The sequence below is a fragment of the Caretta caretta genome, chromosome 10 (assembly GCF_965140235.1).
Source record: "Caretta caretta isolate rCarCar2 chromosome 10, rCarCar1.hap1, whole genome shotgun sequence".
Lineage (NCBI taxonomy): Eukaryota > Metazoa > Chordata > Testudines > Cheloniidae > Caretta > Caretta caretta.
Genome location: NC_134215.1, coordinates 299,454 through 324,827, shown reverse-complemented (window position 1 = coordinate 324,827; position 25,374 = coordinate 299,454). Strand labels below are relative to the sequence as shown.

Here is a 25,374-nt window from a genome sequence, read left to right as displayed (position 1 = left end):
GGTTTTGGAATAAATTGATAAATTAAATTGTAATAAGTCACCAGGATCGGATGGTATTCACCCAAGAGTTGTGAAGGAACTCATGTGAAATTACAGAACTACCAACTGTGGTATGTAAGCTATCATTTAAATCAGCTTCTGTACCCAATGACTGGAGGATAGCTAATGTGACACCAATTTTTAAAAAAGACTCTAGAGGCGATCCCGGCAATTACAGGCCATTAAGCCTACTTCAGTACCAGGCAAATTGGTTGAAACTACAGTAAAGAACAGAATTGTCAGACACACAGATGAACATGTTTTGTTGTGGAAGTGTCAACATGGTTTTTGTAAAGGGAAATCATGCCTCACCAATCTACTAGAATTCTTTGATGGGGTCAGCCAGCATGTGGACAAGGGGGAGCCAGTGGATATAGTGTACTTAGATTTTCAGAAAGCCTTTGACAAGGTCCCTTACCAAAAGCTCTTAAGCAAAGTAAGCTGTCATGGGATAAGAGGGAAGGTCCACTCATGGATCAGTAGCTGGTTAAAAGATAGGAAACAAAAGGTAGGAATAAATGGTCAGTTTTCAGAATGGAGAGAAGTAAATAGTGGTCTTTCCCAGGGGTCTGTACTGGGACCAGTGCTGTTCAACATATTCATAAATTATCTGGAAAAAGGCGTAAACAGTGAGGAGGCAAAATTTGAAGTCATTATGGATAGTTCTCTGAAAACGTCCACTCAGTGTGCAATGGCAGTCAAAAAAGCTAACTGAATGTTGGGACTCATTAGGAAAGGGATAGATAATAAGACAGAAAATATCATATTGCCTCTGTATAAATCCATGGTACGTCCACATCTTGAATACTGTGTGTGGATCTGGTTGCCCCATCTCAAAAAAGATATATTGGAATTGGAAAAGGTTCAGAAAAGGGCAACAAAAATTATAAGGGGTATGGAATGGCTTCCATATGAGGAGAGATTAATAAGACTTGGACTTTTCATCTTAGAAAAGAGATAATGAAGGGGTGATATGATAGAGGTCTATGAAATCATGACTGGTGTGGAGAAAGTAAAGAAGTGTTATTTACTCCTTCTCGTAACACAAGAATGAAATGAATAGTCAGCAGGTTTAAAACAAACAAAAGGAAGTATTTCTTCACACAAACACAGTCAACCTGTGGAATTCTTTTCCAGAGGAGGTTGTGAAGGCCAAGACCATGACAGGGTTCAAAAAAGAACTAGATAAATTCACGGAGGATAGGTCCATCAGTGGCTATTAGCCAGGATGGGCAGGGACGCAAAACCATGCTCTGAATTGTCCCTAGTCTCTGTTTGACAGAAGGTGGGAATCGGCAACAGGGGATGGATCACTTGGTGATTCCCTGTTCTGTTCATTCCCTCTAAAGCACCTGGCAATGGCCACTGTCAGAAGATAGGATACTGGGCTAGATGGACCATTGCTCTGACCCAGTATAGCCATTCTTATGTTCTTTTTTTAAATAGTCCTAATACAAACACTTGTGAGATAGCAACAGCTATGAATTTTCAGTTTTCATGCTTCTTTCCATAGAAGATTTTAGTGTCATAGTCTTGTCTTAGAATCATAGAATATCAGAGTTGGAAGGGACCCTAGGAGGTCATCTAGTCCAACCCCCTGCTCAAAGCAGGACCGATCCGCAACTAAATCTTGCACTGTCAGAAATCCATTTTATTTTAATCCCAAATGTTGTCATTTTAACAATTGTCATTGAACAACTTGCTAAGGGATGCTGGGGATTCTCCATTACTTGAAATCTTTAAATCCAGATTGGATGTCTTTCTAAAGTATATGCTGTAGCTCAGACAAAAAGTTATGGGCTTAATTCAGGAACCAATTGGTAAATAGTCCATGTCCTGTGTAATGCAGGGTGTCAGACTAGATGATCATTTTAGTCTTTTCTGCCCTTAAAATCCATTAATCAGCTCTCCCCTTAACTGATTTCCCAGAATCACAATTGTGCCACAGTGCATGGGCATATCGAATCTACCCTAATGTCTACTGTTTAAATGTTGATAGGCAGAACCCTGGGGAGCTTTCTCCTATAAATTAATCTTGGTGTATACAACAATTCATGAGCTACCCTGATAGTTTGGGGAGCAACCTATGCAATGCAACTTTCTAGGGCCACTGTAGATCAATCTGACTGAAAAGAGTTGGTTAAAACATGGGTGGGCAAACTACAGGCCGCATGTGGCCCATCAGATGTTTTAATCCGGCCCTCGAGCTCCCGCTGAGGAGTGGAGTCTGGGGCTTGCTCTGCTCTGGCTCTCCAGCCATGGAGCGGGGTCAGGGGCTTGCCCCAACCGCTCCCGGAAGCAGTGGCATGTCCCCCTTCTGCCTCCTACGCGTAGGGACAGCCAGGGGGCTCTGCACGCTGCCCCGGCCCCAAGTGCTGCCCCAGCAGCTCCCATGGCAGGGAACCACGGCCAGTGGGAGCTGCAGACAGGGCAGCATGCAGAGCCACCTGGCTGTGCCTCCACATAGGAGCCGAAGCCGGGACATACCTCTGCTTCTGGGAACTGCTTGAGGTAAATGCCGCCCGGAGGTGGCACCCCCGACCACCTCCCATGCCCCAACTCCCTGCCCTGATTCCCCTCCCACCCTCCGAACCCCTTGGTCCAAGCCCAGAGCCCCCTTCTGCACCCCCAGCTGGAGCCTGGCTCAACTCCCTGGCCCAGCGCAGAGCCCCCTCCTGCACCTTGAGCTCCTCATTTCTGGACCCACCCCGGAGCCCGCACCCCAACCCAAATTTCGTGAGCATTCATGGCCCGCCATACAATTTCCATACACAGATGTGGCCCTCGGGCCAAAAAGTTTGCCCACCCCTGGGTTAACGGTTGTATATATGGGCAGTGAATGCAGCTATTCAATGCAATAAAAGAGTATGACTTTAAAACGGTAAGTACTGACAGAGATTAAAGGATTGGTGGGGGGAAGCATCTTTCCCTACTGCATGTGTGCACATGTACAGTCTGAGCCCTGCTTTGAAACTATAAATAGGAGTCAGAGGTTCTTGCTCTCAGTTGAAGATGTTTGTGTACCTACCTAGTATCTAATCAAAAGGTCTCTTGTGATGGCAGTGCTTTGGGATTGAGCTATTCTAACAATGGTTGGAAACCTCTCATTAATACAAGTTCATGTCCATAAGCAGCACAGTGCATAAGTCTACACCAGAAAAGGCACAAGCAGAAGGAAAATTCCTTTTGAGAAGGATAGGGCTTTGAAATCAGTGAGTTCCCAAGACCAAACAACTCCTTGTGGAGTTAAGTTTTTAGCACACTCTTGGTACTATACAAACAACACATTCTCAGCAGCAGACATATGCACAGGTTTTCTTGTATAAGCACTTTACAAGGATTTAACACAGGCCAGCTTCAAAGAATCCATGTTTAATAAACATTACAAACAGCATGTATCTTGAAGCTCTAGAAATATACAAACTAATCAGTAATATGATGATTCCCATCCAGACTTACCACAACCAACAAAATAAAAACTACTGGCCTGCTGGTTAATACCCCCCTGACCAACCATCAGCCTACCTTCTCACTAAAAGCAGCATGCCCAGAAGGTCAGCAAATTTAGGCTGTTTCAAAGCATGAGGGGAAGCAAAACTGACTTAAAAGCCCTCCTAGAGAACTCACTGTCACCATTCCATATTAAACCAGGGGCCTGGTGGTTGAGGCACCTCTGATAATTGGCACATCTATTTTCAGAGAGTACCTTTATTTTTGCTGACCCTCAGTGAGCAATGAGGTATTTCTCCCTTTACTGGCAGAATAATTGCTGCAGTTGTAAACCTAGTTGATCTGACAGCTGGCCCTTCTTATTCTGGGGATTGTGAAGTCTTTTTGCAAGAAAACAATTGGCTGGCTATAGGACTAAATAGAATACTTGGATTTTATTTTTTTAAATCCTTTGGGAAGTTGGGATATCTCTAATCTTCTTTTAATGTGCAGCAAGCCACTTAATGCTTTTGTGCTTTCAAAGTAAAGTTGTTTAAGTTAATTTAAAATAAAGGGTTTTTTAAATATTCTTTCTGGTTTGAGAAAGTGGTTACTCTGTGTGTGTTATACGGTATTCATTTTGCATCAGTTTACCTGTTCTTATTGCTCAGTTTTGAGGTTTGGGCCAAAAACTCTTTACAATTCAAAGACTCGTGCACAGTGCCTTCTTTTGACTGGAAACAGAGTTAACTGGTCACTAATGTATATGGAATTCTTTCCTCTCCTTAATGCTCAATTGTCTTGCGAGTGGACTATAATTTCATCTCTTAATCTTGGCAGCCTCTTTCCAAGGCAAGGTAGGGCAGACTTTTTTAGTTCATTCTATATGGCTGAAAAATCAAAGTGCCTTATGTTTTACTATGTGATTCCCTGTCAGTCACTTAGACATTCTTAAAAAGAAAAGGAGTACTTGTGGCACCTTAGAGACTAACCAATTTATTTGAGCATAAGCTTTCGTGAGCTACAGCTCACTTCATCGGATGCATACTGTGGACATTCTTGATATAAGTAGCAGAGTATTCATTGGGGAAAGCTGGCGTGCCTGGACATGTGGAGATAAATTAACACTGTTAAATCTTCCAGGAATGTGTTTATATTACTTGTTTTCTGTAACTTCATTAGAAATGTTTTGGTGGAAAAGGTAACACCGTATTTTTAGCAGGTTTAATTTTATTCATGTTCTGGTCAACTGGATATTCTCTGACTATATATGCATAGTTGAGATGTATGAAGGCACCAGGAGTGTGTGGTGGCGGGGTGGTTACTGACAAGCACTCCTGGCAAGTGACAGTTATAAAAGGGTTAATTTTGGGGCAGTGGTGAATCCATATCTGATAACTTTGCTGTTTAAATGTAGTTGACCTTTGGCAAACAGTGTCCCAGGTAAAAGATTTTGCAAGCCCTGGTTATGTTTGTCTGTCTAGGTACCTACACAGCCCCTTTACCATAGTATCATAGCTCATGGATATTTCAGTTCTGCCACTCCACATGGGTACAAGGAAGCTTTGTTTTTTAGCATTAATACTGTGTTGGGGCTGCTTTCAGCTCAGTTATATCCTTCTCCTACCTGTACGGGTAAACAGCCTAATTCCTGATGCCCTGACCATGTTCTAGCCCAAAATTCCATTGTTACGTATCTCCAACTGGGTGCAGGAGCATCCATCAGGTCCTTTAATATCTCTGTGGCTCCCCTGAGCTAATGGAAATAAACTGTTTGTTTTTAACCCAATAGTTTTTTGGCTGTTTCAAATGATGTTACTCTGAACAGCAAGAAATCTGAACCTTTGCTCCTGGTCATATACCAGGAGCACTTTAATAATGAAATGGAAATTGATCAATGGTACCTTATAGCTAAACTACTGGCATATTGGGATTGAAAATAGGGATATTGCAAACTGGGGACAGAGGGCTGTTAGTACATGTCTGTGGCAGTTTGGCTGATGAATTTGGTGAAATGTATGACTGCACAGGGTGGATATAGAGCAGGGGTGAGCAAACTACAGCCCGGGGGCTGTTGTCGGTAGCTACTGGTGTGGTGCTCTGCTCTTGTTCGATGTTGATAACAGTCGGCTGCGTGCGTGTTCCCTCTATGTGCTGCACCAGCGCTGCGCAGATAGCTGACTCAGCAGACCCCGAGAGAACCCCCAAAGACCACAGACTCTAGTAAGGTACGAAGGCAACCGGCCAGCTTTATTGTCAAACGAAGCACAGTAATGGTTTCCTATAGACTCTACAGGACATACTACGAAAATGTGCCCCCTGGCAATGGACACAGCTCAGTCAGTGGCGGGACACTCCACTGCCCCTTAGGCTGGACAAAGATATGTGCTCCGGGACCTGTTTTTATACAGTTGCAAGACAGATTACTCATCACCACTGATGTATTGAGGTACAGCCCCTTGACTCATTAGGGTGTTGTCTCCCCCTTTGATCATGTTGGTTCAAACAAACAGATCTGTCCATCATGTTGTCCTTTTGACCCTGACTTTGGGATGCACCTGGCTGTTCCTTATTTCTGTGAAGTGTCCTCATATCGGGATGTCCAGGTGCCATCTTGGCACACATTCCTCATATTACTACTTATATCATTAGCACGTGCTTTCCAGGGGCCCTTTTCTTGCCAAGTTCTGCAATTAGGGCCTGCCTTTGGCTCACAGACTTAGCAATGCCTAGAAGTACTTTGGTTCAGGCTTTAGGCCTCAGACCAGGCCTCTGATACAAGGGTTTATGTTTCAGGGCCTCTTACTACAGGGACCACATCCGGTCCTTCAGATGTTTTAATCCAGCCCTCAAGCTCCCGGCAGGGAGCAGGGCCTGGGGTTTGCCCCACTCTGGTGCTACAGCTGGGGAGCAGGGTCAGAGGTTTGCCCCATTCTACGCGTGCTGTGGCTCCACACGGCTCCCGGAAGCAGCAGCATGTCCCCCCTCTGGCTCCTACGCATAGGGGCAGCCAGGGGGCTCCGCACGCAGCACCCACAGCTCCCATTGGCTGGGACCTGCAGCCAATGGGAGCTGCAGGGGCAGCACCTGTGGATGGGGCAGTGCGCAGAGCCTCCTGGCCGTACCTCCGGTAAGGAGCCAGAGGGGGGGACATGCCACTGCTTCCAGGAGCTGCTTGAGGTGAGCACTGCCTAGAGCCTGTCCCTCTGACCCCCTCCCCTGCCCCAGCCTTGATCCCCCTCCCGCCCTCCAAACCCCTCGGTCCCAGCCTGGAGCACCCTCCTGCACTCCCAATCCCCAGCCCCACCCCAGAGCCCACATGCCCAGCCAGAGCCTGCACCCCAGCCCAGAGTTCCCTCCCACACCCTGAACTCCTCATTTCTGGCCCCACCCCAGAGCCCACACTTCCAGTCGGAGCCCTCACCCCCTCCCACACCCCAACCCCCAATTTCATGAGCATTCATGGCCTGCCATACAATTTCCCTACCCATATGTGGCCCTCGTGCCAAAAAGTTTGCCCACCCCTAATATAGAGGGTCTGTGCACCAGACGGCTTTGCTCATCTTATTTTTGTCAGCAGTAGCTGCATAACAGTACCACACATGTCATTTTATCTGTAATTTAGAAATGTATTTTACAAAAAAAAATACCTGGATCTGATTTCATTCAACAGCTGGTTAAGGCTTGTTGAGTAAATCCTTTTACCTTAGGTAGTTCCAAAGCGCAGAAGAAAATGTCACCAGCAGAGCAGACTGCACTTTGAGATAAATTGTCCTCATTCAGTTTTAAGGCTTCTAGCAGTTTGTAAATAAGCAACATTTCATTTCAAGCATATAACTTCCACTTGTAATGCTACCTTAACCAACTTCCCTGTAACAATACATATGAATTTGGAAAGTTGGTCCTTGAGTCCCACCATACTGTTTGTCTTGTTTTTTCAGTCAAATGCTAACTTTTGCCTCCTGCTCTAAATATCTTTGTAAATTCCAAATAGAAGCATAGGGTCATTCTGTGAGTAAAATAGCAGGTGTCTCTTCAGGGCAGAGTGTTCTCTGCATGCGTTCCTTGCTTGTCTAAATCCCACCCACACTATCACGCCACATGCAGATTTTTTTTAAATAACTTTTGGAGGAAAGGGGGTAGTGTTCAGGTGTCTGAGATGCAGTGGGAACAGGCGGCTTCTCCCCACTGACTGCCTCTGTAGGATTTTGCCTAAGCACTCAGGGTGCTATTGGCAATGCTACCCTTACACTAGTAGACTCAGAGACCTTTAAATGGAACAGCTGCATTAACCCTGACATCAGAAGTTGGCATCTATTTGCATTAAAGTGGGAGCTCATGCTCAAAATACAGCCAACGCCTTAAGGAATGTTAAAGCCAAAGTTGCGGAAAAATTATACCAACTGTTTTGTGCGGAAATACCGCTAAGCCTTTCTCTCCTCTTTCAGTTGGTCAGTATTGGTTCTTCCTATAACTATGGAAATGAAGATCAGGCTGAATTTCTGTGTGTTGTCTCGAAGGAGCTACATAATACCCCCTACGGCACAACCAGCGAGCCCAGTGAAAAAGCAAAGGTAAGATGCTGGGCATGGGAGGGAGGAAATGAAAGATGTTAGTCAAAGCAATTAGACTTGGATATTATTCAAAAGAAGGTTGAGCATAGCGTGTAATCTGCTTGCCATCTCTCCTCAAGGTCGGTAATGGTTCCCTTTTCGTTGTGCATGAGAATATAAACTGTACCAGTTAAAGTAACTCTAATTGTCAGTATGACTCTCACACATTACAAAACAAGAACTTTAAATGTGCTACTTAGTATTCTCCGTGTCTTCCATACTGTTATCTGACTTCTTAGTGAGTGCTTCCTTTTGAGAATATGCATATTTGGGTTATCAGACAGTAGATAGACTTTGATTCTGCCACCAGTGTAGATGATGGATGTTTTCCGTGCTTATCTGAGTCAGGATACAGAATTCTCAACAGCCAGGAATGTGAATGACATATTCTGTCTGAAAAGTATTGTCATATGCAATAAGCTATAAAAGTCTTCCCATTAGATTAAGTCCCTTACTTGCAATGTATTGTGCAAGCTCGCAGCTTTCAGGGTTCCTTGTAATTCTCGCTCTTCTGCATGACCTAATTGACAGAGACGTTATAGGCATGAGATCTTGCTTGTGTGATCTGTTTACTTTTAGGGATAATAGTTAGGGAAGACAGTGTGTGACATGACTGAATCATAGTTGGCCCTGACCAAATGGAAAATGAATTGCACTGTTCCTCCACTCAGCGTGCACTGTACATTTTACACTATGGTTGGTGGGGAAATGGAAACACTAATAATTGGTTAGTAGTAAAACTAGTCATCTTTATACAAAAAGGTTTACCACTCATTTATCATTTTTATTGGTTTAAATTGAAAACAACCAAAGTAAAACTTAGCACAGCTTTTCAAGAGTCAGCTTTAAAAAATAAACACTGAAAAAAGCCCCTTAAGACTGATCTGGAACTTCCAATGTCAATTGTATCCTGCTCACGTTGTTTACAGTAAACTACTGTCTGCTGCTGGTTACTACTGCTTTTCATGCTGTCCACAACTCATTTCTTGGTTGGGCACAGCAGCAGTTTGGAAAGCAGCATTTTTGTGTATGGATACCCACAGTAGGTACGTAAGGTACAAGTAATCAGACTTATTTCATAAAGCTTTAGAGTATTTTAAAACTTTTTTTGTTTCATCGCTAGTGAAATGGCTAATTTCTGCTGAAATGTATTTTATCGCAATTCAGAGAATCATATTTTAAACCCTATAAGAAGTTAATGCAGCCAAAAATAAAAAGTGAACATGTAAAACTATAAAATCCTACATATGGATCACTGTTCCTGAACGCATGTGTAAGCCCACTGCCCTCCCCTCTTCAAAACTCACTTTTGCCATGCTGCCTGAAAGAAATGGAAAAGCTGATAAGTTATATGTTGGTGTGGTATTTAAGCAATAAGTGTGTGTGTGGTATCTAAGCAGTGTGTGTGTATTTTAATTGCATCCTTATCCCTCATTGTACATCATTTGCTTGTTGTCTTAGTTTGTAAGCTCCTCAGGGCTGGGATATGTGCACCACCAAGATAAAAATAATAAAGCAAAAACTGGAATTACTGACCATAATGCATATCTTTACAAGGGACTTCAGTGACCCTTCTGCAATAACATGCTTCAGAAGGGCCCAGAGTTTGACTGGATACTAGGCTAATAGAAAATGTGTAGAATACCAAACCAAACAGTGTGGGCGTCTAAAGAGGAGGGACTAGTCCAGAACAAGTACAGTGCAACTCTTGGTTATTCAGACATTTGAGAGATGCCAGCATTTATACTCTCTGCAGTGAAATTCACAGGCTTGGTAGAGGGACTCTGAAGAACGCTGCTGTGTCTCAAATGCTCACCCGGAGTCTTGATGCACAGAAGGGAGTTGTGTACTAGAAAGAATGAGCACAGTGGGAAGTAGCATGAGATTAGAACAGTAAGAGTTAGTTAAAAACCAAGAACAAGTATAGTCCTGTTGCGTGGCTGAAAATGCACAGTTGGAAGCTCTCTCTGATGTCAAGTAAAGTCATTTTAAAAGGAAAGTGAGTGAAAGAATCCCCAGAAATTAAGAGTTTTGTTCCACTGTGCATTGGCCAGTGGAGGTTTGGGATGGGAGAGTTGTCTTTACCAGACTTGAGCTAACCTCAAAATGCAGGTATAAGGCCTGGTCTACACTTGGGGGGGGGGAGATCGATCTAAGTTACGCAGCTTCAGCTACGTAAATAACATAGCTGAAGTCGACGTACTTAGATCTACTTACCACGGTGTCGTCACTGCAGTAAGTCGATGGCTGACGCTCTCCCGTCAACTCTGCCTGCGCCTCTCGCCCTGGTGGAGTACCAGAGTCGAGGGAGAGTGCTTGGTCGTCTATTTATCACGTCTAGACTAAATGCGATAAATCAACCCCCGCTGGATCGATCGCTGCCCATTGATCCAGCGGGCAATGTAGACAAGCCCTTAGTTTTGGGAGAGGATTTATTCGAATCATAACTACATAAACTTGCCTGTTGGTGCAACTGTTGGAGAGGGATGTTCTAAACTAAAGAGCATGTCAGAAAAGAGGATGTGAGTAGTGGGGTAGGGACTGTGGACAGGTGCAACAGGAGAGATTTTTGAAGTTTCCATTTAATATACATACTGTTAACAGAGTATTGGGGACGTGAGGGTTGTGGGTTGTTGTTTTTTTAATCCTTTTGGGTTGAAAAGTACTTGAATGTTGAGTCAGAACTGTTTCTTGGGGTCTGTCCTCTCGACAGATGGATTTTTCAAGCCAGTTTAGCCTCAAATCCATAATCTGCTAAACTGTGTCTGATTTAACCTTCAACATCTTGTTGTTCCATTGAAACGATAATGAAGGTCACCCAGAATTACATATTGACAAATATTTAGGTGGCTCTGATCCATGCTGCTGTGAAGGGGAAAGCACAAGAATCGTTGTCATGACATCTTAAAAAAAAAACAAAAAAACTTCTATCAGTACAGTTATGTAAGGGCCATTGTATTTAATTCTGCATTACCCACCAGATTACCAGAATCTTTATTAATAGTGGGGGTTTACAAACCAGAAAAAAACATGTGTTGGGAGCAGCCCCAGCTGATCTGACTTTTCCAGTTTTTCTTTCTTTTCTGGTGGGTTTTTTTATCTAGTATCCTCTTCATGGAGGACGCAATTTGCCTAAATAGGATAGAACAAGAAACAATAGCAACTAAAACTTGAAAGTAGTTTTTCCAAAGGTACTAAAATCTTCCCCAGTGACAGGTATTCTACATTATTGACTTTCTCCAAAAGTGACATGCTAGTAATACTGAGCTATGGCAGTAAAGTTTGATAAATGAAGATTTTGCTGCCATGTATCACAGCTGTAAAATAGCATAAAATGTGCTCCTCTATGAGCCAGCATTACACAGTGATAAGTATATAGACTGACTCTTGAATCTCACACTATGAGATATTTCCCATGAAGTGAACTTAGCATATACCCTGCTTTGTAATTATTTCCTACTTTGGAAGAAACAACTCTGAGCATTCTGAAAGGCCATCTGTTTCAGAACACCCCTCAAATGCAACTAACCTATCACCCTTGTGTTTGCAAAGTCCATACAGGAACCTTCCCAAAATAAGGCCTACAATGAATGTACATAGCCCAGGACTTGGACTACATCTTGAGGAATTAGTAAGGAAAACAGCCTTACCTTAGGCTTCCAAGGGCTGTGTGCATGAGTGTTACGTAAAGTATTTAGATTCCTTTCTGAACAGTTCATTCATTTTTTGCCATTTCGTTGCTGATTTGGATTTCTGTTCAAGCTCATTTCCATTCTGGCTTCTGTAGATTCTAATTGTAGTTTACTAAACTCTTCAACTTTTGTTTTAAATAAAACTTAAAATGGGCTAAGTTCAGTAGAACAATAACAGTCACAACCTGAAGAAGAGCTCTGTGTAAACTCGGAAGCTTATCTCTCTCACCAACAGAAGTAGGTCCATTAAAGATATTACCACACCCATCTTGTCTCTCTAGTATCCTGGGACGAACATAGCTACATCACCACTGCATAGGCACAACCTAAACAGTATACCTACCAGCTTGCCCAAAAGTTGGATGTCTTGTGGCATTTGAGGAAGCAATGCCACTCAGCCATTGCCTTTCCCTGAGTCCTATTATTGATAGCTGGAATGGATGTGTAACTTTCTAATGTAGCTGGGAGGAGTAAACTAACCCCTTTGAGCCAAATTACTTAAGCTATTTCAATGGTGCTTGTGGGGCAGCTTGTGATTCTCTGAGCTCTCCATTCCCAAATCCACTTGGTTTCCCTGCCCACTTCCTTGAGTTGCTGTATTAGGAGGGGATGACCCAATGTTCCTCCTGATGTCTGCCTCCAAAGCTAAGTTTCCGAGTGTTAAGAGTCCACAGACACATGGAGCCAGTTGCAGAGCTCACAAGTTTCAGGTAGCATATGTAACATTAGCTGTCTCATTACACAGTGTTCCCTTTCATTGTGTCAAGTGAATGCTGAACTGAATGGAACCATTAGCAGTAATCTGCTGATACTTGGGACAGTGGGGAAAACTAGTTTTCCTGCTATTTATAATGTTCCCTGCTTTTAAATTGTGTGGTATCTTATTGCCTTATGAAGAATTGGATTAAAGTAAAATAACCTCACATACCTCAAGTGTAAGTGGATTGTACTTTGCTTTGGCTCTGACTCACTTTCAATCTTTTCTTTTCCCTCCCTTTCTTTACACTTGCTGCATGCCATTCAGAGCGAGGATGAAGAGACGGATTACGATATGAATGACTCAGATTAAGTGTAAATGTCATGGTGAGCATTAGCTGCCCTAGGACTTCACCCACATGCTTTCCTCTGCCCCATCTGCCACCTACCCCTCACCAGTACCATCTTCTGGCTAGTCCTAGTGGTGTATTTGTTCTGTAGTCATAGTTACCTTTATTCCTAGTGTCAGGTGAAAATCACAGTGGTAGAAATGGTAATAGACTTTATAGTATGATCTGTTGCACAGATGATGATGACATGACAAGACCTGTACTGGCTCTTGTGCTTTTTTACATAAGTAACGCTGGCATTATCAGTCCTTTTAAAGCTATGCTGGGAGAGGGGAAATTCTTTATACAGATTCTAGGGGAAAATATTTTTAGACAGAAATGGTTCTATTTTTTTGTTGTTGTTACATGGCCTGTTTTTTCTCTTGTCATATATTTTGTGTATAATGGCAGCTAATAAAAATCTTCAGTAAATGTCTGATTTGGCAACCTATTAAGAGGCTTGTCCATCTGAAGTATGTTAGCCAAGGATGGTCCTATTAAAGCACAATATAGGGAGTCCGCAGGTCTGCATTCTTTTCTCCACTCTGCCTCAGTCCCTCTGTATGAATATAGACAAGTCACTTAACTTCTGTGCTCCAGTTTCCACAGGTCTAAAATGGAAAAAACCTCACTGGGGAGAGGCCAAGTCCTAATTTACTGAGTGTAAAGTGCTTTGAGGTCCCTAAATGGACAGTGCAACTGAAATTCAAATTATTATGATGAATTACCAAGAAGTGGCCTTACAATGCTTGAAGCAGTGCATGGAGAATAAGTTTTTGTTGACAATCATTTCTATTTTAAGTCTGCTGTTGCTTATATCTGTTACTTACTGCTCATCAGGACTCCTCAATACTGCAAAGCCCAGGTGAAATCACTGGAATCTGGTGGTATTCAGCATCTTATGGGATCATACTCCAAATCCTTTCTTACCTGTACCTTTGGAAAGGCAGCTTTTTTACAAGCAACTTCAGTGCTGCTTGCATATGGGTTAAAAAAGATACATTTATCTTGCAGTAATAAAATGTTTGAAAAGCATGCATGGGGAAGGTTGCCTACTTTTGCAAAATCTAAGCTTTCATTTTTTTTTAAATTAAATGATTAGTCCTTATGGTCAGTATGAAACTTTCATTTATCACATGAGTATAAACTCAGGGACTCTACAAACAGGCAGCTCAGAGTTTCCCTAAGTGACACAGTGACTACTGACCAGCATCTGTCAGTTCTTACTCCTGTTCAGAATCCTGTGGGCAGCAATGAAAATAAGAACCAAATATATTTTACTACCCAGCCATGGTTAGGGACAGGAGGCATTCATATGTGTCGGCAGCTACTAGCCAGAGGCTAGTATGAAAATAAAGCCACTGAGCAGAGTCCAGGGACAGCATCCCTATCCCAACACCTTCCTCTAGCCCAGGGGTCAGCAACTTTTCAGAAGTGGTGTGCCAGGTCTTCATTTATTCACTCTCTAATTTTAAGGTTTTGCGTGCCAGTAATACATTTTAATGTTTTTAGAAGGTCTCTTTCTATAAGTCTATAATATATAACTAAATTATTGTTGTATGTAAAGTATATAAGGTTTTTAAAATGTTTAAGAAATTTCATTAAAAATTAAATTAAAATGCAGAGCCCCCCGGACCGGTGGCCAGGACTTGGGCAGTGTGAGTACCACTTAAAATCAGCTCACATGCCGCAGGTTGCCTACCCCTGCTCTAGTCAAACAGATTGGCATGGGAGAAGCAGTTGCTTTCTCACCAGGTTGTTGCCCTGGACCGTTCCGCCTATATCCCCCGCCCGTTATCTCGTATAGGTCTGTGGAATTAATTCTGTAGGTAATGGCCATCTTGTAAAATTTCAATACCATTTTTGTGAGGGGGTATGGGATGTGGTCAAGCAAATGAATGACATAGGGAAAGAGTGTGAGATTGATGGGATAAGCTAGGAAAGAGAATTACAGGGTGTGCATATAAAATATGAGAGAGAAACAGATTTGTGGGGTATATGGAAGAAAAGAAACCAAAATGTTCAGGGCAGGAGGTAGAGCTCACAGTGAAGAGAAAGAGAGGTTAGGAGATGGAGAATGAGAGAAGGTAAAGAGGAAACACTTTGAAAATGACTTGAGAAACATCACCATGATCTGTTACAGAAAAGAGAAAGTAAAGTGAAGCCACGTAGGAAAATGCCTAACCAAAAGCAAGAAAAGGGTTGGGGAGTATGCATGTGCTGTTGACTGTGATCCGCTTTACACAGAATTAAATGTTGTGCTAAAGTTACAAGTGACATGCAACTCACTCACTCCTATTATCTCCCTGTGGCACATCATAATAGCTTCGTTTCCTGTGGGATGTGATACTTAAATCTGGGTTTGAGTTTAGCGTGCAGGAGCTAGGTGCTGTCAGTGGTCTGACTAGATTATCTGGTTATCCCTTCTTCCCTGAACTCTAGGAGTCTACAGGTGCAAGCTAAAGCAAGATGAGCCATGTTGAATCTGATATGAGTGTCTGCATATGCTGGTTTAACTAAATGTGTGATGTTAAACTCAATTAGTTAATCAGTTCAGCATCACATCTTTAAGTGAATTGGTATAACTTCTTTGTGTAGCCTGTAGCTCACAAAAGCTTATGCTCTAATAAATTTGTTAGTTTCTAAGGTGCCATAAATACTCCTTTTCTTTTTACGGATACAGACTAACACGGCTGCTACTCTGTAACCCACTGGAGTTCATCAACTAACTTATTCAACTGATAGTTTTCTTTGTGGTATTCAGTCATGCTGGTCACATTCTGCTTGGTGACTATCATATGGTGGAATGTATTGAATAACATAGCCAATGTCTTTTTCCTGCCAGTTGACCAGCCCTAGTAGTAAGATGTGTGCTTTTAAAGTTTGATAGTTAACTGGATTGTATTCTGCTTGGGGTAGGGAGTGCCCTCTTCTGTGTTTTGGAAAACACTATACACGGGTGCTGTTGCAATATATATAATAAATGTTGGTGGATAATATTACAATTACAGTACCTAACTGTTCCTCTAACTTTAAGTTGCAGGGGGCACAGTAGCATGTATTTTTCACCATGGCAAATCTCTTTACTTGCAGTTGTCAAGTAAATTTTCAAGGCCTGACTTTTACTCACTGAAATCACTTGTGTTTGCCATGCAGTTTCTTATAGAATACTTTTAATTAACTAGAAGCACAGGTGATAAATTTTCTTAATGCTGAAATATGTAGCATTTGCTTTTGATACATAATTTGAAACTTTTCATACTCCATCTAGAAACCTTTCATAGGAACTTCGTAGCAATACAAGTTGTGATCTCATCTGCTCTCAAACCTAAGCAGGAACAGTATACAGTGTGAATAGGAACCCTCCAACCACAAAGTAAAATCCAGGTGCTGCAGGAAGTACTGTTGGTGAGTCAATAGATGGCACTTTTCCCTCCAAGATATGTCTACACTGCATTTAGATACCTGCAGCTGATGTGGGCTAAGGGGCTGTTTAATTGTGATGTAGACATTCGGGCTCCTAGCAGAGTCCTAGAGCCTGGGCTCCAGCCCAAACGGCTACATCGCAGTTAAACAGCCCCTTAGCCTGAGTCAGCTGGCACGGGCCAGCCATAGGTTTTTAATTGTAGCGTAGACAGACCCTAAGTCATTACGTAACCAAGATCTGCACTGTAGTGCTAGACAGCAGTCTGCTCTGAAGTTACCTTTTTTAGGAGAAATCATACAACTGAGGGGTCTCACTAATTGTAATCCTTGAAGATCCTAAAGCATTATATATATCAGGAAAGACTATCCTAATTGGCTGTAATTGATGTGAAAGGCTTATCCACTGTTGGCCGATTTTGAAACTAGAAAAGTTAGTTACTTGCCATATGAAATTCAACTGTAAGTTTAAATGTCAAGTTTTTTGGTGTATTCATTAAAATGGAGCTTCTGTGCCCTATTAAGTAGCTGCCATGTTCCTCCCTGCAAGTACGGAGGGACAGGTGTATTTGTATGTGTATTGTAAAGGCCTGTGAAATCCTTTGGGAGGGAAGGTGCTACTCGGTAATCAGTGTAAGATGTTCATGGTTTTAACATTCTGTTCCACTGCAAGTACCAGAGAAGGAAATTCTGCATGACACCAGTGGCTGCCTCTGCCAGGGAATGTGCCTGGCCTGTCATATACCTTCTCCTCGTGGTTGGATCAGAAAGCCTTTTCAGCACCATGAAGGCAGCCACATGCCAGTGCTCTGTACTTGTCGCTGGCATATTCAAAGCTTTGCTTAGTTTGTCTGACTACTATCAAGACTTGCTCCTTAGTTTATTTGTAGGCTTCCCTGTGGTGCTAATCACCATCATAACTGAGCTGCTCATTACTAGTCACCTGTTACATGAAAAAACTGAGGCTAGTAATGTGAGATGCTAATCTAAGGTGCTTGGATACCATCATGCAAGAATTTAGAGCCCATACTATGGGGTTGAGATGAAGCGGGTGGTGACAGGAAAGCCAAAACCACCAGAGGGAGCAGAGGAAAAGTGGTGAGCAGATGCCAAGAAGAGACCCTGGATACTTCAGAGGCAAATACTTAAACTCAATTATCTTCAGAAAATATTTTAAAGTCCCAATTTTCAGAATGTGATTTCTGCAGTGAATATTGTAGCAAACGGGCTGTTCTTGGCAAAATGAGTACATCCTCTTCCCCCACGCCAGGAGAGGCTCTGCTCACTCTTCACTGCAGGAGAGTGGAATCCTTCAAACAGGATTTCTGTCTTTTGAGATGCGTGCTACAAAATGGTAGCGTTTTAATGTGAATTTAGGGTTTGTGTGCACAAGTTTGGGCCACTTTATGTGGGTTATAGGCTGGTTTTTGAATGGTGTCTTAAGGGCAGAGGAGGTCTCCAATTCAGTGTAGTCTCCTCTTACAAACCTAAGGTCACACAACTGCAGTGGGGTGGGCAACATTAATCCTGTCAAAGTGTGATTCTTAACATCTCCTCTCTATCCCCTGAATTAAACTCACTTCTCATAAAACGTAACCAATATGCTTCAAAAACCATTGTATCTCTTAATTGTCCGTCTTCCGCTTCACAAAGCATAACAGTGTTGGGCAAGATAGTACTTGGAAAAGTGAACTCCACAAAGTGTCCCATCCCACCAAAAGAAAGGTTTGCATATGAACTGTGACTCTTCACGTATGCAAGAGAAATTGTGCAAGGCAATATATTGCATGAAATTCTATTAAATACTATTGATCAAACATGAAGATATATGTAAAACATTAACTTAATACATCAAGCTAATAGCTTTCACATATTAGTAGCCTAACAAATAGTCCCATCGGGTCAAGAATCTGGCTGTTTGTATTTACCATATAACGAATACTGAGGACTGCTTTAGGAGGTCAGGGCAGATACTGTAGGGTTAATGGATCAGCCTACTCTGTATAGGAGTTGATCTGGCCCATGTAAGCTTTTATACTCCTGACTTTCAAACGCTGCTTGTTTTTTCAGACTATAATTGTGTCCCTGCCAAGGTTTCGTTGGCACATCTTATTGCTACTTATGCACATTTCATTGCTACTCTAAGTGACACAGGTCATAAATAAAACAAGGGAGAGCACAGGAGATGTTACTAAAGCAAGTACAATTTAAAAAATCCCAAGTTTGAAAAAGGCAATTGTTCTCCATTTTCCCTGGTAACCCACAAACTACACAGCCTTGCTTCTAGGATCAGAGAAACTGGCCTAGCCCTACTATCCTTGCAGCTCTCTCTACCGTCTTGTGACTTTTAGGAACTCTGTGTTTGCTCTGTGTGCTGTGAACTTCATCGATGACCAATTGTGCTCATTTGTCTGATTGATCTCTACTTTTACTGCCCCCTTACAATATTAAATGCTCTATCTTTCCTCTTATTAGTCTGACTCAAATACACTAATGGTGATCTATTGTACAGGTGTGTTAATGATAGTTCGTAAGTGACGTATAGCCTATTCTCTGTTTTTCTATATTAAGGCATCAGTTTCAGGAAAGTCCTTAAGCCAGCCATTTGGGCTTTATCACATGGTTGAAATACAGTGATTTCTTTTTGCTCTCCCCCGCCCGCCCCCCGGCTTTGGGTCTGATATTGGGAAATTTTAATGTGTGTAATTTTTAACTGTCTCTTTCAGATTTTGCAAGAGCGAGGTTCCAGGATGTGAAGAACATATTGAGCACTGAAGAATATTTCTTTTATTCCAAGATGCAGTGAATTGTCACATTGAAGAGGCTTAGCTGTGAGAGGAAGAAATCTGCTTTAGAAAATTTTCTATTGATCTGGGTTGAACCATTTTTGCCTATAAGCTGGTATAGACTGAATTTGCTGGCTGAAAACATCACAAGATTATTGAATGGGAATAGATGATGTGAGAGAGTGTGTTAATCTTGGTTCTAGTGCACGATTGTAGTCTCTCATGGGCTGAATTATATTGGTCACATAGAAAGAAACAATCATACACTCATATTTTCCTCTGAGACATGTAGCACTTACACCTGGTGCTGGATGATCCAATGTTGATCAGTTTGAAATGATTTTGGTATTAATAATTGCAAACAGTTAAAGGACACTGTATTTGGTGCTACATATATATTACAGCCCATAAATGCAAATATTTGGGCCTACGTAGTTGGTTTTTGAATCAATGACAGCCCCAGTTTACTGTCTTATACTGCACATTCCTTATGGCTCAGTGACACATTTTCTATTAGGTAAGAATGGTGTAGGAGATGAAGTGAAACTACCTTGTAAAAAGTTACACCCCAGACAAAAGATTCCCATAAAGAATGGGTGTAAAATACTGACTGGGTTGATGGCTTATTTTAATAGTCAAAGGGAATACTAAACTTGGAGAAAATGTCTTTTTGTCTGAGTCATCTCTGATGTTTCTCCTGTCAAAATAACTTCCTCCTGCAGAAGATAAGCTCCAGTCTTAGCCAAATGTTTGAAAGGAAAATCAAAATTTCTTAAATTGTCACAACTGAACATCTTGTCTCTTTTGAAATGTTTGTTGCTAACCAAATGTTTAGTTGTACATTTTAGAAATGCCTACAAGTGTCAAGCTCCTCTTGGATTTTGTTGGGTATTTTTAAGAGCTGGAGTTTGTGAAGCTACGTGGCTGGATAGTGTTAGATTCTGATCTCAGTGAATGGGTTTAAAGTTACCCTAAGAGCGAACACAAGCTCACCCAATTAAAAATCTGAATTAATTGCTTTGAATTTTCAGGATGTTTACAGTCCATCTCTCTACATTGTTTCAACTATGCAGTTCTTTATGATGATTATAAGAATGCTGCCTGAAAACATTTTCACACAGCTGTATTAGGACAGGCCTGTGGTACATGTTAACACAAGACTGGAGCTTTTTAGTGCATTGTGTTTTAAACAAAACCAGTAGCATGACTTTTTTTGAAACAGATGTAACTAAATTGATTGCGTAAAACTCTCAATTCTTGCAGCTTCATTGGCTTGCGTAGCTCTAGGTGGAGCAGTGGATGGGAGTTTAAACAGGATTATCCAAGATGGTCTGGAATTCTAAAAGCCTTTTAAACTGTTTCATTAAATAACTTGAGAATTTTTGCATATACCATATCCTCTACCAGTAAAATGTGTAATCCTCCACATGAAAACCAGTTTCTCAAGCATCTTGGGTCTATCTATATTTTTTAAGACTTATTGTACAATGATAAGTTTGGCATAAACAGTTTGTAAAACCATTTCTACAAAGCAGGTTATGCAGTGGGCTAAACGTTTTGTCCGTGCATCTACTGCTTGACAGGGTTTGTAAAGCATTTTGCCATTTGGATGCGGTCTGCTGGCCCCTCCACAATACCACGTTAATATGTTTGTCTTTTTTTAAGATGTTAGGACCTAACTGAATTTACTAAAATGTAATTATTCTGTAGGGAAAAATGTTTATACTTTTATACTTTTTTTTTTTAGGCATCCATATTTTATCAGCCTGAAGTTAATGCCTAAATTTCCTCTAAATAGTAACAGATAATCTTGTGTATCTAAAGATAAGCATAGCGGTTGTTTGTCTTAAAATGCATACCATAGCATTTCCTCTGCTGAAAAAGTCACTGTGTTTAAGCAGCTTGACATGACCCATGTTCTTCAGGTTCCGGGGCTCATGGAATTGTGGCCTTTAAGGCTTCCTATTTTCCTGCTGTGCTCTACAGAGTAAATTCAGCATTGGATTAAATGGCTTTTAATGCCTTATAATTATTAAAAATGTATATTGATATCATTCCAAAATCTGCATTTTTGTGTGTTGTCTTCTGTTGTTAAAAGAAGGCAGAAGACTGGATTTTCATAAACTACCTGAGATCCTTAAGGATTGCAGAAGCAAAACATGAGTAAGAAACTGAGCAAATTGAAACAACTTGGAGGATATATATGAAAAGGGCCACTTTTAGAGAGTGGCATTTTCACTGGAATACTTTATGGTTTAATAAATTTGCTTTTTATTTTTTTTGATGGGATTATCTGCACCCTGGTTTACATTGTCCCTTGTAGTAGCAAAAATGATTTTGGGGAAATGTTTGAATCATTAACATTTTGCACTTTCTCTGTCTCATACCTCACAGAGCTATTGTCTCTCACTTCAGCAAAAAAAATTATAAATTATTAGGCTAATATCTGGTAAATGATTTTGCAAGCTGCTGTAACAGACTTTGTCAACTAATCTTCTGTTCTTGCTGTTACCCTTATTAATTTCATATTTCTTTAACATCTGAGACATTCACTTAGGTGCATGTACAGTAGAACCTCAGAGTTAAGAAAACCTTGGGAATGGAGGTTGTTCATAACTCTGAAATGTTCGTAACTCTGAACAAAACATAATGGTTGTTCTTTCAAAAGTTTACAACTGAACATTGACTTAATACGGCTTTGAAACTTTACTATGCAGAAGAAAAATGCTATTTTCAACCATCTTAATTTAAATTAAACAAGCACAGAGACAGTTTCTTTACGTTGTCAAATCTTTTTTTTAAACCTTCCCTTTATTTTTTTTAATAGTTTACATTTAACACAGTACTGTACTGTCTTGTTTTTGCTTTGTTTTTTGTCTCTGCTGTTGCCTTTGCCTGATTGCATGCTTCCGGTTCCAAATGAGGAGCGTGGTTGACTGATCAGTTTGTAACTCTGGTATTCATAGCTCTGAGGTTCTACTGTACTATCGAATTCTTTTCCTAAAGCCCCAGGAGTTTCCCTCTACTAAAATTTGGTTTCTTTTTGTATTGAAATCTGGTAACTTAGAATAAGGTTAGCTACACTAGCAAGAGGTAGACAGGATGGTCAGGTCAGACTCTTTGAATTAGTAAGCTACTTTATCAATTGATGAAAACAGTATTACAGCCTAAGATTTTAAATCATAAGCATGGGTAGGTTATAGCAGAAGAGAATGAGGGTACGCTAGATCAAGGCAGACAAACAATTAAAGTGGCTTTTCATACAAGAGATAATTTGTCTGTCTTGAGTCTGTTAATTACAGTCTTGTGAAACAGTCTGGTGTTTGGGGGCATAGCTTCCTGAGGAGTGGGGGAGAATGTTAGTACGGTTGTGTATTCACTAGCGACGTTAAAGCGCTTCCACGGTAGTGCAACAGCACCAGTTGCACTGTGTAGTTGCAGCACCAGTGAGGGGAGTAGCCCCCAGCGCTGGTGCGCGGTCTACACTGCCACTTTACAGCACTCGGGAGGTGTTTTTTCAAACCCCTGAGCGAGAAAGTTGGAACGCTGTAAAATGGCAGTGTAGACAAGGCCTATGAGATGGGCCTTTTCCTGCAAGTAGAAACCCATCAAAAGAGCCAGCAGTTTGGGTGGCATTCATGGAGGGTGGGGTGGAGAGAATCTCTTTGAATTTCATTTGCACCTATTTGATTTACTCCCTCCATATCACAAACCTTCCCCTTCCCAGGAGATGTGAATGCAGCTCTTTCAAATTACTGCTGTTCTTCAGTCCGCCCTTGCATCTGGGGTCTTAGGAAAGAGGGTTTCTTTTCTTGAGCAGCATCCCTGTTGGCTCAGCAACCTGGGACTAGAACTGCTGATGAGCAGCAGCTGAAAGTGTCCAATTGCTTAGCAGAAAGCGATTTTGAAATATGTAAGTCCCTAAGTTGCTCCGTTTGTTTTTGTGTATTTTAATTTGCATCTGTTTCCTGTTTTAGGGACCATCTCAGGATCCCAGTTAGATCTATGTGTGTAAAATAGGGGACTCAGGAACAGAGTGAATCCCATCAGTATTCACTTAAATGTGCAGGAGACTCTTCAAACTCCCTTCGAAGGTAACTGGTAGTATCTTGTGGCTCACCGCAAAAGGCAACTGTCTTTAAAGGCTTATTGCCAAATAGACACTTTAAAGGGCTAAATCTTCCACGCTTTATTGTTCAGTTTGCCTAAGGTAACTATCCCAGACAGAAAATATGTCTGAATTCAAAGCATTGAGAATTCCAAGGGCTAATACACCTCCCAGGGCTAATTTGAAGTTCCAGATAAACATGCATAAATATTTTTAAAGACCAGCTATTGCATTTTTCTTACATCTTACAAACTCTGAACATCCATATTAGAAACATTATGAGCCAATCACAAATAGCAGATCTTTGATTTTTGTTACACTCCAGCCTCCATCTGGGTAGGACTGCAAGTGCAGAAGACAGCACAATCGTCTGTCACTCTCTTGTGTAAATATTGAAACCTAACAGCTTCTGTTAATAGAACTGGGAATAAGGAGACTTTGGGAACGTTCTCCTTCCTCAGGAAATAGTCATAGGTTATTCCATTGCAAATTAGCTTCCCTTTACTTTAGCTAAGTCTAACAAGGAATACACTCTTGTAAAACTCAGCTAGTAACACTGTTGCAAATGCAGCTGTCAATGAATATTCAAAGGGCTCTTATTAGGATATTAGTGATAGTTACATTGACTGCCATGGAGAGAGAGAAATCTACATTATAGTGTAGAAAGCTACCTTATTACTTCTGGGTGATGTCACGCTTTTACTGTAACACTTCTGTAGACAGTGCTCTCCCTCAGAAGTTAAAGGACTAAAGGCTATTGATCTTAAATTTTGACCCACCTTAACAATGGTCTCATCTCCAAGGCTTGGTCTTCTGGAATCTAGTGGCTGATGTATTTGTGTGCCTGGCTCATGCTCCATTTGCAGATTTTTTTTTTTTTTCCAAAATCTTATGCTCAGTTAACCTAAAGTAAACTTGGCCCACGTGTGTTTGCCAGGAAAGAGCAAGTGCCTATGCACTATAGGCCAAATAGTGCCAACCTGACTACTAGGAACTGAATCAAGACCACAGAACCATTTTCTTTATCACTGAACAGATATCAGAGGGCAACTACTTTCAGCCACTGCTGACTTGAGCCCGATTTGAACCTGGGTTTGAAAATCTTCATTTCCAATGGGCTGTCCAGGTCTCCTTTACCCAATTCACCAGTTTTATTGGTGGTCTGACAGTAAGTTGTGCATCAGCTGTTTGTGTTAGGGCCCAGGAGGACATACTTGCAATGTTTTATTTCCTGGATAGTGGATTAGCAATAACAGTTTCCTTTTGTGCCAGTTCATTATCTCTGAAGTGTTCTTATTGCAGCAAAGTTTGAATTCTGACATGGCTTTAATGCTTTTGCATGAGCCAAGATGATTAGCATAGAAATTGACATGGAGCTGAATCCAGAAAGTTCCCTGGATAAACCTCTAGTAGGGCTTCCCAACTTGTTTTAAGGTAGATGCAGTTACCCATAATTTTTAGATCAAATATACAACTAAAACATGAATGGGTATTTTTAACCTCCTTTTCGTAACACTAGTTTATTGTAAAATGCATGAAATAAACCTGTTTTTCCCTTTTAAGATATTGTCTGATGTTTGAAATCTTTTTCCCAAACCCCTGTGACTGCTGACAGTTTTTGTGTATCATAGCTAATAAGCCCAGAGTTTAATACTACTGACCCAGTTTTCTATGCTTTCTACACTGCCTTGAAAATTCTTGGTCACTAAAGGCTACCAATACACTTTTAGTAGTCATTGGGGACATAAGAAACTCACGTTTTATTCACTGTCAGATTAAAAAATGCTTGCTGCTAACTGGTATAGTGGGTATAATCTTCTCCTCTAATGTGTGTACTATCGGAAAGTGCTCGACCGTATACCAAGACGGGGGTAAAGTGGGAGGGTGAACACAGTCCAAGATCCAAAAAGGGATGGAGCTGTTGCACCAGGGATGTCACTGCCTAATTTTTAGGTGCTTGGAAAAACCCTGCAATCCACAAGGCTTAGTTAGGTGCCCTAGGCTCCTATACAATGAATGGGGAGAGATAAGCACCTTAGAATGTAATCCACGGAAGCCAGCATCCTAGGTGGGAACCACCTAAAATAGCCAATGGGAGAGGCTGACAGGAGGGGTGTGTGCAGAGCCCTACCCCTGGAGATCGGTGCCTCAATCCAGGTTGCAGGGAGGGGGCCTAGCTCTCCTCAGCAATCCTCAAAT

General features: G+C 41.4%; 1 protein-coding gene and 1 long non-coding RNA gene across 4 annotated transcripts in view; one reads left to right on the top strand and one right to left on the bottom strand.

Moving 5' to 3' along the window:
• Window positions 1-24,737, top strand: part of PDPK1 (3-phosphoinositide dependent protein kinase 1) — a 174,301-nt gene extending 149,564 nt beyond the window's left edge. For 2 of the 3 annotated variants that reach the window (XM_075133342.1, XM_048866420.2), the window contains 3 exons: window positions 7,917-8,042; window positions 12,798-12,856; window positions 19,008-24,737. In XM_075133342.1, coding sequence (XP_074989443.1) covers window positions 7,917-8,042; window positions 12,798-12,842 — 171 coding nt within the window. In that variant the 3' untranslated portion in view covers window positions 12,843-12,856; window positions 19,008-24,737. The remainder of the gene's footprint in view (window positions 1-7,916; window positions 8,043-12,797; window positions 12,857-19,007) is intronic. The other variant, XM_048866421.2, reaches the window with a different exon arrangement.
• LOC125643579 (uncharacterized) lies at window positions 10,839-12,094 on the bottom strand. Its single transcript, XR_007358753.2, has 3 exons — window positions 11,732-12,094; window positions 11,101-11,213; window positions 10,839-10,984 (listed from the first exon to the last, which is right to left on the bottom strand). It is a non-coding gene; the product is annotated as an uncharacterized LOC125643579 (long non-coding RNA).
• Window positions 24,738-25,374: the final 637 nt, after the last annotated feature.